The 17,735-nt window shown below is 43.8% G+C and overlaps 1 protein-coding gene across 2 annotated transcripts in view; it reads left to right on the top strand.

Moving 5' to 3' along the window:
* Positions 1-6,010, top strand: part of ZNF134 (zinc finger protein 134) — a 9,609-nt gene extending 3,599 nt beyond the window's left edge. Inside the window, exons 2-3 of one of the 2 annotated variants that reach the window (XM_040251811.1) lie at positions 3,370-3,453; positions 4,077-6,010. In XM_040251811.1, the coding sequence (XP_040107745.1) occupies positions 4,178-5,317 (1,140 nt within the window). In that variant the 5' untranslated portion in view covers positions 3,370-3,453; positions 4,077-4,177 and the 3' untranslated portion in view covers positions 5,318-6,010. The remainder of the gene's footprint in view (positions 1-3,369; positions 3,454-4,076) is intronic. The other variant, XM_040251810.1, reaches the window with a different exon arrangement.
* Positions 6,011-17,735: the final 11,725 nt, after the last annotated feature.

Here is a 17,735-nt window from a genome sequence, read left to right as displayed (position 1 = left end):
GAGATCAACCCTGGGATTTCTTTGGAAGGAATGATGCTAAAGCTGAAACTCCAGTACTTTGGCCACCTCATGCAAAGAGTTGACTCACTGGAAAAGACTCTGATGCTGGGAGGGATTGGGGGCAGGAGGAGAAGGAGACGACAGAGGATAAGATGGCTGGATGGCATCACTGGCTCGATGGATGTGAATCTGAGTGAACTCTGGGAGTTGGTGATGGACAGGGAGGCCTGGTGTGCTGCGATTCATGGGGTCGCAAAGAGTCGGACACGACTGAGCGACTTAACTGAACTGAAGTGAACACATCTGATACAAACAGCCCTATTAGGTGGATATCATCATTATCCCTGCTTTATACATGAGAATACAGAGAGCTTGGGTTATGGTCACATAGCTGGTAGGATGCAGCACTAAGGTCTGAGTATCTAAAGTTAGACAACCTGAAATCATTCTCACCAAAGGCAGAGCAGGGATGAGGCGAACAGTTAAGTTTGTGAGACCCCACTGGGATAACCTATTATTTCCATATCCTTCTTCCTACCAGGTTGCTGTAGTGACAGAAATGATTATTATCCCTCCATAAATGAGTGCAAAGTGTGCCAGTCCTGTCAGCCTAGCCCACCCCTCCATGTTCTTGGTGACCTATATGGCAAATAGTGGGATCTTGGGAATTTTAACCTGCCTGCCATTGGGTTTGGACACCCTTGTGTCCCCAGAGGTCTTGTGCTCTGAAAACTGGTCTGGAATTATGTGAAAGGGTTTCCATTTCCAGCAAGCAGTGGGGTGAAGTGTGGAACAGTGTCCTAGGCATGGGAACCAGCCTATGCGGATACATCACTTAAGACTGAACAGGTTGTGTTCAGGGAACTTAAGGTCTCCGTTATGTATGGTGATCAGAGAGCAGGGGACAGGATCCAGCCCTGGAATGGGAACCTTTGGAGCTGGGCTTCTACTTTGAAAGTGGTGGGAGCTATGAAAAGTTTGGAGCAGAGAAGGGGGTGATTTGGTTTTGTCCTTAATAGGATATCTCTGGCTGTACAGTGAAGAAAAGATTATGGGGGTATAGGAAAGAGGACTGTTGATGATAGCTGGGCCAGAGTGGTGACTACAGAGATGAGAGACAAGTGCTTGGATTCTGGTGGGTTTTGTTTTGTTTCTTAAAGTAGAACCAACCAGAGTTTCTGATGTGGAGGGTGTGAGAAAGAAGGGGAAGAATCACAGATGACTCCACAGGTTTTTTTTGCCTGAGAAGATGTAAGGGGGAAAAAAGGCTCAACTGGATTTGTGAAGTTGCTGGTGAGGGTAACTTTCAGAGGTAGTATCAGGAGTTAGCTTTTGATCATGTTGAATCTGCAGTGTTCCAAAGACATCTGAATTGAGGTATCAAGTGGACAGCTGGACCCATGGGTATGGAATTCAGAGGTGGGATTCAAGTTGGAGACATTTACAAGATGACAGCCAGTAACTGACTAGGGTAGAGTCATGTATCAGGTTTAGAGAGAGAACCTCTATGTCATGGGGGTCTGGAAAGGAGGTGGGGACAGTGGAGTGAAAGTAAGAGTTACCTTCAAGGCAAGAAAAGGGAGATTAGTGTCCATGGTGAGTAAGGAAAATAGGATGTGGCAGTTGATGAAGTCTTCTAGGGAGAAAGTGAACATGAGATGAATGCTGGGGTAAAGCAGTAAAGGAGATGAGGCAAAAGTGAGACCATAGTCAGTGCTTATTCCCCTGTCCCTGTGCTTCTCAGGTACTTGTGACCTTTGTGGGCACTGGCAAGTTTCAGTCAAGCTGATTGGTTAGTTCAGGGCTAAATTGGGTCAGCTGACAGAGCCACTGTACTTGGGGTGGAAGGCCAGTGGGTGTGGGCTTTGAATGAGAACTTAGTGTAAGTGTGCACCCTGTGACTGATGAGGGTATAGTATCCCAAACATGCTGTAGCAAAGTGGGAAGGGCTGGCTTTATCTGATAATCTGCACATGATTCTGAACTGCTGAAGGTGAATTTAGGAGGAAGGATTTAAAAGCTGTGTTTGGATATACCTACGGCAGTGGGGGCCAGAGGTGATCCTGGATGCTGTGGACAGGTTTACGTCTGGGAGGTACTTGTGTTGCAAGCCTTCTTAGGTAACATGGAAGTGTGGTCTAAAGAGTGACATGCCCTTGGAGGTGCAATCTGAAGTCACGGCCTGGGGGCTTTGGTACTGAGGGCTCTAGAAGGAATGCAAAGCTCAAATTTGTGTATGAGGGGCATCATCTCTGGATCCCATGGGAACTAGCTGGCAGTGAAGGGTTGGTCCCTTCTTGCCAGGCCCAGACTATACAGTGCCTGTCTGCTTACTTGCTCCAGGCTGGACAGGGTGGTTGATGGGAAATGAGAGAGGAGGTGTCAGTCACACGAGGGCCTGCTGTCTTGTTTTGAGTTGGGGAGCTTGGGAGGAAAGTGAATGGCAGATAGGCCAGGAACCCTGGGGAGGGAGGCTGCCCTTTTACTCAGTTGTCCACTTCATGCAGGAACACATGACCTTTGAGGATCTGTGTATTTTTCCTGAGAGCAATGGGGGCTTCTTGATAAGGCTCTGAGACACTCGTATCACGGTGCAGTGCCTCTGTGCTTTGCTCTTACGGTTTTCCTGGGTAAGGCCCTGCATCACCCAGTTTTACATGTTCTCCTGTTCCCCTTTTCCCCCTAGAAGTTGTGATTTCCTTCCTGTAACTGGACCAGGGGCACTCCCTCACATAGATCCTCTGGGTGCCAGGGCTCAACTGTGTATACTGCCTTCTCCATTCCCTGTGCTAACCTGTACCCTCTGGCACTGAAACTGTGGACTTCTAACCATTTGACCACCAGGGAATTCCCTATTGCTTCCCAGCTTCTGTTTCCCCCAAATTGCCAGGAAAGTTGAGGGTCTTGTGGTCAGCCTAGTGGATACTACCCCACCTGGCCTCTTCCTGGGTGGGTGGCTCTGTTTTCATTTAGAGCACCTCTGTGCTTCCCTGGTGGCTCAGCTAGTAAAGAATCCACCTGCAGTATGGGAGTCCTGGGTTTGATCTCTGGGTGGGGAAGATCCCCTGGAGAAGGGAACAGCTATCCATTTCACTACTCCAGCTTGGAGAATTCCATGGATTGTATAGTCCATGGGGTTGCAAAGAGTTGGACGTGATTGAGTGACTTTCACGTTCACGTGCTCCAGATTATGTTCACTTCCTTTAATTGTCATTCCTTTGGGCATACCTCTGTCATGAAGTACAGTCACAGTCACTGCTCGTGGGGCCCACTGGGTTGTTGCCCTAAGACATTCATTTTGTAATGTCTAGTTTTCTTTTGCTCACCCATGGGTGGACTCCCCTGGCCAGTGTGACTTGTGTGTTCTAGATCCTCTGTAGAACTGAGAGTTTGTGACTCAACTCTGAGAGGTCATTACTCAAGTCACAACAGAAGGAGCTTGGACAGGTGCTGGTGAGTGGGAGCCTGAAAAGAATGTAACTTCAAGGATGGGTTCAAATAGCACTAGAAACCTGTCCTAGGCTACAGGCCATACCTTACTTCTCTTTTCCTCCCCATTCTGCACACTTTGTCATTTCTGTTCTGACCTGTGGCCAGGGCTGCCCCCCCACTCACAAGTGTTCTCTACTGCTTCCTCTGTGGTACTTTTCTCTCTTGGACAGTGTTCATGTGTCTTAAGACAAAGGCATAGCCTTAAAATAGTTTTTGAATACCAATTACTTATTTTAAGTCAGATTTTCTGGGCCTGGACATATATTCCTGGACAGTGGTCCCCTCTCAGTTGTGCCAAGGCCCTTCTGAAAGTCATTTTCATGTTGTGAGTTGGAGATCTTGCCTGCCTCATCTCCCTGAGCCATACCCCATCCCTATATCTTTGCTGTTGTGAAGCCTTCCCTATCTTGTGACCCATAGAGTCCAGTACTGCACAGCAGCTTTCTTTAACCTGATCCTAAATCTATTGTCCTGGCAACAACCCTATGGACTCAGTCCTGGCTATGCTGGGGACACATTTGTGATGAGGGTGTCCACTCCCACTGAAGTCAACATGCTGTTCAGTGACATTTTTCTGCTTTCAGGTTGTTGGCATGGAGTGGACAAGGAAGACGCAGCTTCTGAGCAGAGTGTTTCTGTAACAGTGTCACACATTCATACTTCCAAGGCAGATTCATTGACTCAGATGGCTCATCCTTGTAACTTATGTGGCCCAATCTTGAAAGATGTTTTGCACCTGGATGAACACAAAGAAACACGCCATGGACTGAAACCTTACACATGTGGGGCGTGTGGGAGGCAATTCTGGTTCAGTGCAAACTTTGACCAGCATCAGAAGCTGTACAATGTAGAGAAACTCCTAAGAGGTGACAAAGGCAAGACATCATTTGTTACTAACTATAGAGCTTGTGAAGAACCTCTGCTGTCAGAGAAGCCCTTTGCATGTAAGGAGGAGCAGAAGAACTTCCAGGCCAGTTTGGGCAGTCACCAGCAAAAGGCAACCCACAGCAAGAGGAAGACACGGAGTCCTGAGAGTGGGCTGGCTTTGCACATTGGACAGATGCATTACAAGTGCAATGAATGTGGGAAAGCTTTCAGCCGCAAGGACACGCTTGTGCAGCACCAGAGAATCCACACAGGAGAAAAGCCTTATGAGTGCAGTCAATGTGGGAAAGCTTTCAGCCGCAAAGCCACACTTGTCCAGCACCAGAGAATCCACACTGGAGAAAAGCCTTACGAGTGCAGTGAATGTGGAAAAGCCTTTAGCCGCAAAGACAACCTTACTCAGCACAAAAGAGTTCACACCGGAGAGATGCCTTATAAGTGTGGTGAGTGTGGCAAATACTTTAGCCATCACTCCAACCTGATTGTACACCAGAGAGTTCACAATGGAGCAAGGCCTTACAAGTGCAATGATTGTGGGAAAGTCTTCAGACACAAATCCACACTTGTTCAGCATGAGAGTATCCATACTGGAGAAAATCCTTATGTTTGCAGTGACTGTGGAAAGTCCTTTGGCCACAAATACACCCTCATTAAACACCAGAGAATTCATACTGAGGCAAGGCCTTTCAAGTGCATTGAATGTGGGAAATTCTTTAGTCGAAGCTCTGACTTTATTGCACACCAGAGAGTTCACACAGGTGAAAGGCCTTTTGTGTGCAGCAAATGTGGGAAAGATTTCATCAGAACCTCCCACCTTGTTCGGCACCAAAAAGTTCACACTGGAGAGAGGCCATATGAATGCAATGTTTGTGGGAAGTCATATAGCTTAAGCTCCCACCTCATTAGGCACCAGAAGGTTCATGTTGCAGGAAGGCTTTAGGAGTGCTTTTAACACAGCAGGACTCATGGGAAGAGCTCTGTGACTTCTTGTAGAGAGAGAGACATCAAATCGTGTGTTGAACCATGTATATCTAGACATTTGACAGTTGAGAGAGAATTTATGAATGCCATGTGCAGGGGAAGCTTTCAGAAGCTTATTTGCACTTTCAGACCTGCTTGGGTTCCTTGCCGAATTTTTTAGTATCAATGTCTGTGGCTGAAAACATCTCAACTCTACCCTAATATCCTCAGGGGGAGGCAAAACTCCATAGTCTCTCTCTAGTCCCTGGAGGGAATTATAAGAAACCTGAGTTCCAGAATTCCCTGGTGGTCCAATGGTTAGAACTCTCTGCTCCTTCTGAAGGCCCAGGTTCAGTTGCTTGTTGAGGAAATAAAATCCCACAAGCCATGTGGCCATAAATAAGTAAATGGAAACCTGAGTTAAATGGGGGTCCTCATTTGCTCCCCTCTGACTGGCAGAGGTGTGGGCATGACCCATCTTTAGCCAAGAGGAACTGAGCTGTGTTTTGGTAACAGAAAAGGTTTACTTTCTTCATGGACATTGCTGGTTTCACTCTCATGGGATACTTGTAACATTTTTTCAGCTCCAAGTCACCCAACCTGGATAATTATTTGCCCCATGTTGCTCTGGTTTGTGTGATAATAAATACCTTATTATTTAAACCACCTTTAATCATGGAGGTTCTTTTTATTGGAGTGATTTGGAAACTATTAGGCTCTGCCAAACTGAGGGGGTAAACAGTGTTTGTAGGAGCTTTCAACTTTGGGTGCCTCAAGTGGAACAGCAGGTTGGCAGAGAACACTTCTTATTGCTGACAAAAGCTTAATAGGTGAGAATTCAGGGCTTTGTGGGCCTGATTTTATCTGGATTTCAGAGTTATTAGAAGGTCCAGACATTAACTTGAGGAGGGTCCTGTTGTTGGAACAACCTGCAATGTATTTGGAGTAGCATGGCTTGAGTGCTTTGCTTCCACCATCTCCCCTATGGCTCCACACCCTCTACCTACACCCAACTCTCCTGCAGAATCAAGGGTTCTGACCCCTCTCCCCTGGTTGCCAAGATTACTTCTCATACCCACTACTCTGCCTTGGGCCCCACCTGGCATCTTCCTGCTTCTGCAGGCCCCTATGCCCAAGTCTCCAGTGCCTCAAATCCTGGCCCTGCTGCCAAGTCACTCCATCATCCTGTGTCATAGAGGAAACACTGAAATAAGTGTAGCTATATTAAGTCTAGAGTGAGAGAAGGTAGTCCAGTTGAATCTAGAATTTGTGGACATCCACGGGTGGTGATATATGGGGGTGTTTGTGAGAGACAGGTGTGTGTGGTACCAATGTATACCTAATTCAGGGTGAATTCTAAGGAAGGCATTTTTTTCTGGGCATTTTGAATGATTCCCTAGGAACAAGAGGCCCATACTTGGGCAAATGCTGGTTTTCTCATCAGAAAAAAAGCTCTGATGTGACAGTTTGTGACAGTTTCATTCTCTGGCTGCCCCCCCCCCCCCCGCCTCGTTTGCACTCTGGCAAAGACCCTTGTTTATTTGTTTCCTGTTTTCTGGCCAGTTTTTTTGGCCTTTGTTTCCAACCATTCAGGGAGTCAGGAAAGTCAGAAGTAGCTCCTGGGACACTTGACTTTCCAGAAGGGAAACAGGAGTAGAGCACTGTGATTTTGTCCATTTAGAGACACAGCTCAGGGTACATGAGGCCAATGTGACAAGAATTCAGGTGGCATAGTAAGGAGAGGAGGGAGCTAGAGATGAGGGGTACAGAGAAAGGGGAGGAGCAAAGAACTGAGAGAAGACTATGGTGATTCCTTGGTGGTCAGTGGTTAGGATTCCAGGCTTTCACTGCAGTCCCTGGTGGAACTGACATCCCGCATGCTGCAGGGCACAGCCAGAAAAGAAAAATGCTGTGTAATATGAAAAGCAGATGAGATAATATGGAAGGAAAAAAAAAAAATCAGTGAATTTAAAGATACAAAAATTATGCAAAATAAATCACATAGTGAAAAAATAACAGCAATAGTGACTTGTAGGAAAATATTACATGATCTAACATACATGTGTTTGGAAGGCCAGAAGCAAGAGCATAACAAGAAAGAAAAAAAAAAAAAGGAAGAAAGGGAGAAGAGCTGAGACATTTCCCTATTTGTTTAAAAAGCAGACAGCAACCACCAGAAGATAGGAAGGTCAAGTAATCTTCTCTAGAGCAGAAAAAACATGGCCTTACTAATATCTTGATTTCAGACCTCTAGCTTCCACAGTTGTGAGAGCATAAAATAGTGTTTAAGCCACTCAGTTTGTGGGAACTAATCTAGCTACCACCTTTTGCCTTATTAACATTTAGGGAACTTTAAGGGCCACAAAGAATTTTCACAAAAAGAAACAATATTCTAGGCCATAAAAATATCAATAAATATAAAATTAAAATCATTAAGATATATACTGTAAGCACAGGAGAATTAAACTAGAATTCATGAAAGAACACTGCTAGAAAAAAATCCCTAGTTTAACATATTTGGAAGTTAAAACAACTTTTTTCCTTTTTTTTTTTTTTTTGGCTATGCCATGTACCATGCAGGATTTTAGTTCCCTGACCAGGGATTGAACCTATGCCCTCTTGCATTGGGAATGCAGGATCTTAACTACTGGACCATCAGGGAAGACCCTGAGAAATTAGATAATATTTGGAACCAAGTGGAATGAAACCTAATATATCAAGATTTGTTATTGCTGAGATTAGAAGAAAAGGTATAGATTTAAGTATTTTGAAAGTAAGGGAAGAACTAATACATTTAATATCCAAGTTAAGACACTATTAGAAATAAACATAATTAAAACCAAAGTAGGCAAAAGGAAAGAATAAAGAACAGAAATTAATAAAATAATTAAAATATAGAAAATCAGTGAACTCTGAAGCTGTCTTTTGACTGGATCAATATAATTGATGGATCTCTAGGTAGATTGATCAGGAAAAAAAAATTACCAATATAAGGGAATGAAAGATGGGATAGCACTAGATGCGGTAAAAACATTCAAAGAATTACAGAGATTCCCCATGCTGCATGCTGCTGCTGCTGCTAAGTCGCTTCAGTTATGTCTGACTCTGCGACCCCATAGACGGCAGCCCACCAGACTCCCCCATCCCTGGGATTCTCTAGGCAAGAACACGGGAGTGGGTTGCCATTTCCTTCTCCAATGCATGAAAGTGAAAAGTGAAAGGGAAGTCGCTCAGTTGTGTCCAACTCCTAGCGACCCCATGGACTGCAGCCTACCAGGCTCCTCCATCCATGGGATTTTCCAGGCAAGAGTACTGGAGTGGGGTGCCATTGCCTTCTCTGCCCATGCTGCATGGTGTGGCCAAAAAAAGAATTAAATGTGATTTTTGGCTGCCCGGTGTGAAATCTTAGTTCCTTGACCAGGGATTGAACCCATGTCCCTTGCACTGGAAGTGCAGAATCTTAACCAATGGACTACCAGGGAAGTCCAGGTTATATGTGATATTTCAGTTTTTATTTAAAATGAAACAAAACCTTGATTTATATAGCAGCTGCACCACTCCAGTCATCTCACAGCAGTGGGTTTCCTCTCTCTCAGGGTTGGCCCAATAAAAAGTTGGGCAAAACAAACTGTATTTGCGTTGAAAAAGAAATCACAACAAAGATTAGTTAATTTTGGTGTGGGCTTGCCATGCAGCACACAAGACCTTAATTCCCTGACCAGGGATGAACAGTGGCCTACCTTAGGCCAGTGTTGGTAACTCAGAAAAGTGAGTCCACAAGATACAGAAAAGAAGGGTAGAGCCTCTGCTGCCCTTTGACACATCCTCTCTGGCCCCTTGTGCCCTGAGCCCTGACCTCAAATCTACTATAGGAGCTGCGTCCTTCAGCCTGAGTTCTAGCAGGGAAGACAGTTCCCAGGCAGGGCTCCAGGGAGTATACGATATTTTTAGCAACTCTTTCCAACAACTCTACAAAAACTAGAAACTGACCAAGAAATTTATTGAAATACTCCAACAACCTAGGTTCACTGAGGAAGAAATGAGTACTCTGAAGTGGCCTCTATTACAGACACTAAATTGGTAGTTTAAAATTTTCCCATTATGATTTTGTGCCAAGATGACTTCACTAGTGAATTCTTCTACTAGACATTTAAGGAAGAAGTAATTCCAATTCCACTCAAATCATTTTTTCTTTTAAGATGGAACTCTTCTCTAGTTTTAGGAGATTAACTTGATACCAAAATCAGGCAGTACTATTAGAACTGAAGACCAACAGCCACATGAACATGGACACAGACTATCCTAAACAAAATTTTAGGAAATTTAAAACCCTGTCATAATTTGAAATAGAGATGAAGATCCCCTTTTTTAGGGAGTGTGGGGGATGTCGCGCGATGCGACTTTGCATCTTCCCCAACCAGGGATCGAACCGGGCCCCCTGCATTGGGAGCGTGGAGTCTCATTTAACCTTAACCACCGGACCGCCAGAGAAGTCCCCTCAATACATAATATAATCTTACAAGTGAAGATGTGAGATGGGAATGTAGTTGATGTAAGGCCCAGCGACACGGAGAATCCATTCAAGCGGGAAACTTAGTTTCCAGGCAGAAACGGACTCCGGGAGCCGCAGGCCCTACCCCAGCCCATCTCAAGCCGGGATTCGCTACGTTCCGCGGTGGGAGGACTCACGTCCTCCGCGAGACCTTGTCATCTCGCGAGACAATCCTCCGCGAGACCTTGTCATCTCGCGAGACAAGCTGTCACGGAGCGCGTCGTTTCCTGTATCAGCGGTGCGTGCAGACGGTAGTTGTCATATTGTCCTGTTCTCTTTCTCATTCCTGGGAATTTAACGCTAAGTGCGTTGTAAGTACGTGTACAAGGGCTTTTGCACAAGAAAGTTCACCGGAAAGCCTTTGTATCCGTGAACTCTGGATGTAGTCACGGATATGCGGAGATGGGTTGGGGCCTGACACTTTGCATATTTAAGATTTTTACAGGATATGATGTCCAGCAGGATCTGACAGGCATTTGATGCGTCAGGGAAATCTGTCAAGAATTTATTTCTCCTGCAAACTCCAAGCATATTGGCAATTCAGGGGTGGGAGGGGAGAGAGCTGTATTAAGCCCTAGTCTGGCTTGCTCACTCCAATAAACGTTTTCCAAGGTTCGGGAATTAAAGTCGGACAGGCTGCCGCACCGAGTGTTGCAGAAGACGTGGATATTCAGGGGTCTTGCCGTTACTTACTGATGGTGTGATAATTAGTAAAACCACTCTGAAAGATTCATTCCCACCTCAGATTTTTCTAAAAAGAAGCTCGTGTACAAGATGACATGTACAGCAATGTTCACAGTAGCAAAGCACCTGGGTATAATTGTTAAAAACCCAGACTGCACAGTATGTAAAGCAAAGAAGAAAAATAAGTTTATTGCTGAGTTTCAGTCTGCAGGTCAGGAAACTCACAGATATTGGAGTAGCGAGTTCTGAGTTTCTTACAGACTAAGGGATTCTTGCAGGATAAATGCAGGAGTTAACACTTCAGCTGATTGGTTGCCTAGTCATCTTTCATATTTGGACCAGGGTTGCTGAGAAAGGGAAACAAGTAGGTCCAGAGATGGTGTGAACAGACTTGGGAGTTTGAAGGTTGGCTGACATTCTCCGCTGATTTCTGAGAACTGTAAAGTCCTGCAGCTGTGTTAGGTAAGGTTAAGTTTCGTTTTCTTTAATGTCCCTGTGTTGGCCAATTTACATTTTGTCCCTGATGTCCGTGACTCAAATTTTGGTGTGACACAGTCCAGGAAAGAGGATGGGTAATAGGCTTCTCCTCACACCGGATGTTATGCTCAGTCCAGTAGTTCTCCCTTCTGTGGCTAACTGTGTACTAGAGGGCGGTGCAGTGCAGCCCTTTAGCTGGGGCAGTTGCTGTGCAGCATTACTGCCCCACCCTGTACCAGGCAACTGTTACTGGGGAGACTGTTCGTGGTCCTGCTCAGCCATTAGTTGATGCCTCCGTGGGTCTTGCCCACAAGCAACCAACTGTCGATGAGCCACCATTAGTGAGCCGTTTTCAGCCAACTGCCAGCGGAATGGTGGTCCTCTGGTGGAGTAAGGTAAGAAGTGGGTGCTGGCCTTCTACCCCGGGCCTTCCAGTTCAACTGGGCTTGGGCCATCTGGAGAGCTGAGGGGCCCAGGTCGCCTCTGCGACCTAATAGCAATGGCTGTCTGCCTGAGTTGCAGTCTGTGGGACCTGTCGCACCCCTGCCGCCCCCCCCCACGCCCCCCCGCAAAGGGTGTCTTGGGAAGCCTGAGGGCTGGTTGAGTCCTGGGTGCCTGGCTCCCTCGGTGGTGACAGTGGGGCAGGATCTGGGTACTTTGTCATGAGGGAGCCACCAGCTGCGATCTGCCTCCTCTTAGCCGGACTGGGACCTCGGAGGGTGAAATTGTGCCTTGGGACCTTGCCCTTTCTTGTCAGAACAGAGAATAACGTTCATTTGGTAGAGATTTACAGGAAAATTGTTTCCTGACCATGACCTAACCTCAGAAACAAAGGAGCTGAGGCCAAGAAGTTTGTAACAACTAACCATGCCCCTCCACCACCTTTCCTAGAAGAGGGCTTTGCTGAGAGCTTTTGGGGGTTTTAAGGCATGAGCCACCCATCTCCTTGCATGGCTCTGCAGTAAACCTTCCTCTGTTCCATAGTCCAAAGTTTTGATATTATTTGGCTTCACTGTGTGGCAGGCATCACAATTTATGCTACAGAATTTCCCCTTTCCAAGATTTGGACCTGTTCTGCATGGCAAACAGTAGGTTATCAGTGTGACTGAGCACCAGTTTTCCAGGTGGAAACACACTCACTAATGCATGTTGGGTGATTTACCAACACGCTGGCTTTTGCCTCAACTGTGCACAGAACTTTTTATCCACACTGTCCTTTCAAACCAGTTCAGGAAATAATCACCCCAGCCCTCACCTTCTTTGGATAAAATTAATGAAACACACTTGGTTTTTCTGTTATCTGTTTGCAAACAAAACTTCATCATGTGGATTTCAGTCACCAAACCTATTCAACTTATAAAATTTAAAAATATGTGAGTTTACATTGAGGCATAATTCATGTAATATTATTTTTGTTTCAGGTGTACACAATTCTATATTTGTATATATTGCACAGTGATCACTGTGTGACTAGTTAACATCTATCACTGTACATAGCTACAGTTTTTTTCTTGTGATGAAAATTTTAAGATTGACTTAACAACTTTCATATATACAATACAGTATTATGTTATATTCTTTCTTTGGCTTATGTCACTTAGCATAATGCCCTCAAGGTTCACGTTGAAAGTGGCCAGAGTTTCATCTTTTTATGACTAATATTCCATTTATAGGTATATATGCACTTCCTTTTCTTTAATACTCATCTAGATGGACCTTTTGGTTGCTTTCTTGACTGTTGTAAATAATACCACAGTGAGCATGGAGGTGCATATCTTTTTGAGTTAAATGTTTTGCTTCCTTAAGATAAATATCCAGAAGTGGAATTGCTGCATCAGAATTTTGTTTTTGTGGTAGATGTTTAGCTCAAATGGGTCCCCTATCAAATGAGTAGCTGGTGAGTCCATGCGATAATCTATGGATAAAGGGTCTCAGGATTGTATGCACCCACCGTCTTGCCTCCAGCCCATGTCGAATGGGGGCAGGATCAAAAACTTATAAGAGACATAATTAAAGCGCCTCATGTACTTGAAGGTGAGACACACCTCCCTTTAAATGTAGGAAAAGACAATGGAAAAATTGCTAAAGTTGGTGTGAGGTGTAAGCCACCCGAAGGGCCTGGAGCAAAGTAGAGACTCTCAGAAGTGTGTTTGGTAGACTAGAATTGTAAAAGGGGTTGCTTGAGGAGACCACTAAGTCTGTCAGTTAAAACAGCTGTTTGTGATCTAGAGGAACATGAGAGTTTTATTGATGTCTTTCCCAAGAGCCCGCATTGTGTTATTGTGCGAGGTGAAATGTGTGTCCTGGTTACTATCAATAACATCTGTAACTCCAAAAGATATAAGGAGTATTATGGCAAGGCTTAGTATATGTAGAGACATGAGTAGGTTTTTGTTTATGCCACACTGTGCAGCTTGTGGGATCTTAATTCCCTGATCAGGGATCAAACCTGCACCCAGAGCGGAACTGCCAGGGAATTCCTCATGAGTGATTTTTTGATGTATGTATGCTTGGATATGTGTGAGTCAGGAGATTCCCAGAGTCCTTTACCTTGAAGGGGAAATTTTTTGTGATAACGTGAAGATGCGCCAGGGCATCTGGTGCTGAGATAACTGCCTGAAGTGTGGTAGGCTGTACTGACCTTTTTGTTTCACCCTTTATCAGGGGCGTCCTGGCTAGGGCATGGAGAACAGTGACCATCCACTGATGGCCAGCAGTGCTGCTGGCGCAGTCTAGGAATCGTCTATCACTTAGTAAATCCCAAGGGTCTCTCCAGGTAGCCTTGGGTCTAGAGAACGTGGTGACCTCCTCCAGCACCAAAGTTCTGGGAAGAGACTGAGGACAGGCTAAACCACTCCTCCTGCAGGGGTAGTAATAGTTTGCTAGGGGCCCCAGGCTTGTCTTCACCCTGTTTTATGGAGGCCTAGGTAGCCATTCTATTTCCTTGACTAAAAGCATAATGGGTACCACGGTATGGCGGATCACAAACTCAGGGTTTATGGTGGATCACAAACTCAGGGTTTATGAGAGCCTCTATTTTCAAGATCACGATTTCTGTAACCAGTCATTCAGTCAGTTCAGTTCAGTCACTCAGGCATGTCTGACTCTGCAACCCCATGGACTGCAGCACACCAGGCTTCCCTGTCCATCACCAACTCCTGGAGCTTGCTCCAACCCATGTCCATGGAGTCGGTGATGCCATCCAACCATCTCATCCTCTGTTGTCCCCTCTCCCACCTTCAATCTTTCCCAGCATCAGGGTCTTTTCCAATGAGTCCGTTCTTTGCATCAGGTGGCCAGAGTATTAGAGTTTCAGCTTCAGCATCAGTCCTTCCAATGTATATTCAGGACTGATTTCCTTTGATAGACTGGTTGGATCTCCTTGTAGTCCAAGGGACTCTCAAGAGTCTTCTCCAATACCACAGTTCAAATGGATCAATCATTAGTCATCAACCATCATTAGTTGTTTTTTCTTTCTTTCTTTCTTTCTTTTTTTTTTTTTTTTTAATGGTGTAGCACATGGAAACAAGAGGGGACAGTTCCTTGCATTAGAAGCCTTTGAGCAACTTGTAGTCATCACGAGTTGTTCAGAAATTTCCAGGATATGTGAGAAGAGGTTGCCAAAATTTTACAGTGAAGGAATTGCTGAGGGTGCTAACAGCGGGTACCAGCTGATTTTCATTTGAAAGTAAAATTTGCAAATGAGGAGTAAGTTGCCACCAGAACCAGAAATATACTAAAAGCAATGTTGTACCTGTGCTCCTGGAGAAAGGTGGAGACAGAGAAGGTCATGTCTAAGATTGTGTGTGATGGCAGAGCTGTTGAGGTATCTGCGAGTGGTTTTTTAATGTTCACTTATTCATTTGGCTCTGCCAAGTCTTCATAGTGGCATGAGAGATCTTCAATCTTTGCTGCAGCATGCGAGATGTTTGGTTCAGATATAAAACATCAGGATTCAGTGTTTGTATATATTACATTATGATCACCATCAGCTAGTTACCATCTGTCACACACAAGGGCATTGCAGTATTATCGACTGCATTCCATATTTTGTGTATTACATCCCCGTGACTTACTTATGTGGAAACTGGAAGTATGTTCCTCTTAGTCCCCCTTACCTATTTTGCCCATCCCTGCCACTCTCCTTTTTGGTTAAACTTATTGCTATGTGTTTTATTCTTTTTGAAGTTCTTGTAAGTGGAATTGTTTTTATAATTTCTTTTTCAGATTTCCAGTGTCTGGAAATATAATATCTGTGCATTGGTCTTATATCCTACAATTCCATTAATTCATTTATTCTAATTATGTGTGTGTATATTCTTTGACATTGTATACCTGTAAGATTATGTCACCTGCAAAGAGAGTTTTGCTTCTCCGTATACAATTTGGTTGCCTTTTATTTCTTTTTCTTGCTTAAGTAATTGCTCCAGTTAGATATTTCAGTACAATGTGGAATAGAAGTGGTGAAAATTTTAGGTTTCTTCTTGTAGTATTCTTGGTTAAGGGGGAAATCTTTTAGTCTTTCATCATTGACTATGGTTATCTGTGAGGTTTTCATAATGCCCCTTTATGAGGTAATCCTAGCATGTTGAGTATTTTTATCATTATGAAAGGATGTTGAACTCATCAAAACTTTTCTGCATCAATTGCTTTGTTTTTTTTTCCCTCCATTCTATCAACATGTGTTATGTTGATTGATTTCTGTAAGTTAAACCACACTGATGGATTTGGTTTATTAGCATTTTGTATTTTTATTCATAAAGGATATTGTTCTGAAGTATTATTTTCTTGTGATGTCTTTGTTTTTGGTATAAGGTATTACTGGCCTTGTAGAATGAGTTATGAAATGTCCTATCCATCTCTTTTCTTTTTATTTGAACAATTTGAGAGAGGTTAGTGTTATTTCCTCTTCAAATATTTGTTAGAATTCACCAGAGAAGCCATTTGACCCTGGGATTTTGTTAGTAGTTTTTTTCATTACTATTTTAGTGTCTTTGTTACAGAATTATTCAGATTTTCTATTTCTTGAGTTGGTTTTGATATTTTATGTGTTTCTAGAAATCTGTTCATTTAATCTGTTATCTAATTGGTTGGAGTGTACTTACTCACAGTGTTGCCTTCTCATCCTGATTATTTCTGCCAGATCAGAAATAACAACCTTCTTTCATCTGTGATTTTAGTAATTTGAGCCTGCACTCTTTTTTCCTAATCAGTCTCAGTTCAGTCGCTCAGTTGTGTCTTACTCTTTGCGAAACCATGGACTGCAGCACGCCAGGCCTCCCTGTCCATCACCAACGCCCAGGGCTTACTCAAACTCATGTCCACTGAGTCGGTGATACCATCCAACCATCTCATCCTCTGTCATGCCCTTCTCCTGCCTTCAATCTTTCCCAGCATCAGGGTCTTTCCAAATGAGTTAGTTCTCCGCATCAGGTGGCCAAAGTATTGGAGTTTCAGCTTCAGCATCAGTCCTTCCAATGAATATTCAGGACTAATTTCCTTTAGGATGGACTGGTTGGATCTCCTTGCTGTTCAAATGACTCTCAAGAGTCTTCACCACTACAGTTCAAAAGCATCAATTCTTTGGTGCTCAGCTTTCTTTATAGTCCAACTCACATCCATACACGACTACTGGAAAAACCAAAGCTTTTACTAGATGGACCTTTGTTGGCAAAGTAATGTCTCTGCTTTTTAATATGCTGTCTAGGTTGGTCATAACTTTCTTTCCAAAGAGTAAGCATCTTTTAATTTGATGGCTGCAGTCACGATCTGCAGTGATTCTGGACCTCCCCCAAAATAAAGTCAGCCACTGTTTCTATTGTTTCCCCATCTATTTGCCATGAAGTGATGGGACCAGATGCCATTATCTTTCTAGTCTGAGGCTTATCAATTTTGTTATCTTTTCAAAGAAACAACTGAGATATTTGTCTTTAGTGCTTTTGACTGATGTCCCTCAGAAAGCCACTGCAGCTCTGGGAACTAATGTGAGGTGGACAGAACAGAGACAGGTCCCTTAGCTGATTGCCCATGCCAGCATCAGACATGCTAAAGCTCGAGACTATAAGTCTTTGAGAATAAGGTCCATAAGGCGCACTAATACACCAGCAAGCCCATGAGGTGGTAGAGGAGGTGGGGATGGTAGGCATGTAAGTTAACAAGCTACAATGTTTTCCAAAATTTGGCAACTTCTTTGTTCATTTAATACTCCCCTGGTGATTGTAAGTTTTTAAATTAGATTTCAGATTCCTGAAAAAGCTGATTCTGAGAGAGTTTTTATGGCATAATCTTTGCTTAAGTGGCAGGATAGAGATTTCAAATTCCTGACTCCACCATTTTCACTAAGGTCAGTTTTGTTGGTGAGTTTTTGTTTGCTAAGTATAAAGATTTTAAACCAGCATCATATGAAAGACATGGACTCCTTTCCTCGTGGTAAATCTTGAAAGAACTGGGTTGATAAAAATGAAAAAAAAAAAAAAACACTGTTGTAATAAAGCATAAGTTAGGGCACAAAAATTCATAGATATTATGTGAACTTTAATAAAAATTAGATTAATGGTTCACAAAATAATTCCTTGGACTAGTATCATAGTATGCTCTGTAAATTTTGTTAGAAATGTAAATTCTTCTGTATTCAGTCAGAAACACTAGAGTTGGGGGCCCAGACTATGGGTATCATAGACATTCA

Source organism: Oryx dammah, unplaced genomic scaffold (assembly GCF_014754425.2).
Source record: "Oryx dammah isolate SB20612 unplaced genomic scaffold, SCBI_Odam_1.1 HiC_scaffold_13, whole genome shotgun sequence".
Classification (NCBI taxonomy): domain Eukaryota; kingdom Metazoa; phylum Chordata; class Mammalia; order Artiodactyla; family Bovidae; genus Oryx; species Oryx dammah.
The sequence above is the reverse complement of the archived record's forward strand: the minus strand, read 5'-3'. Positions and strand labels throughout refer to the sequence as shown.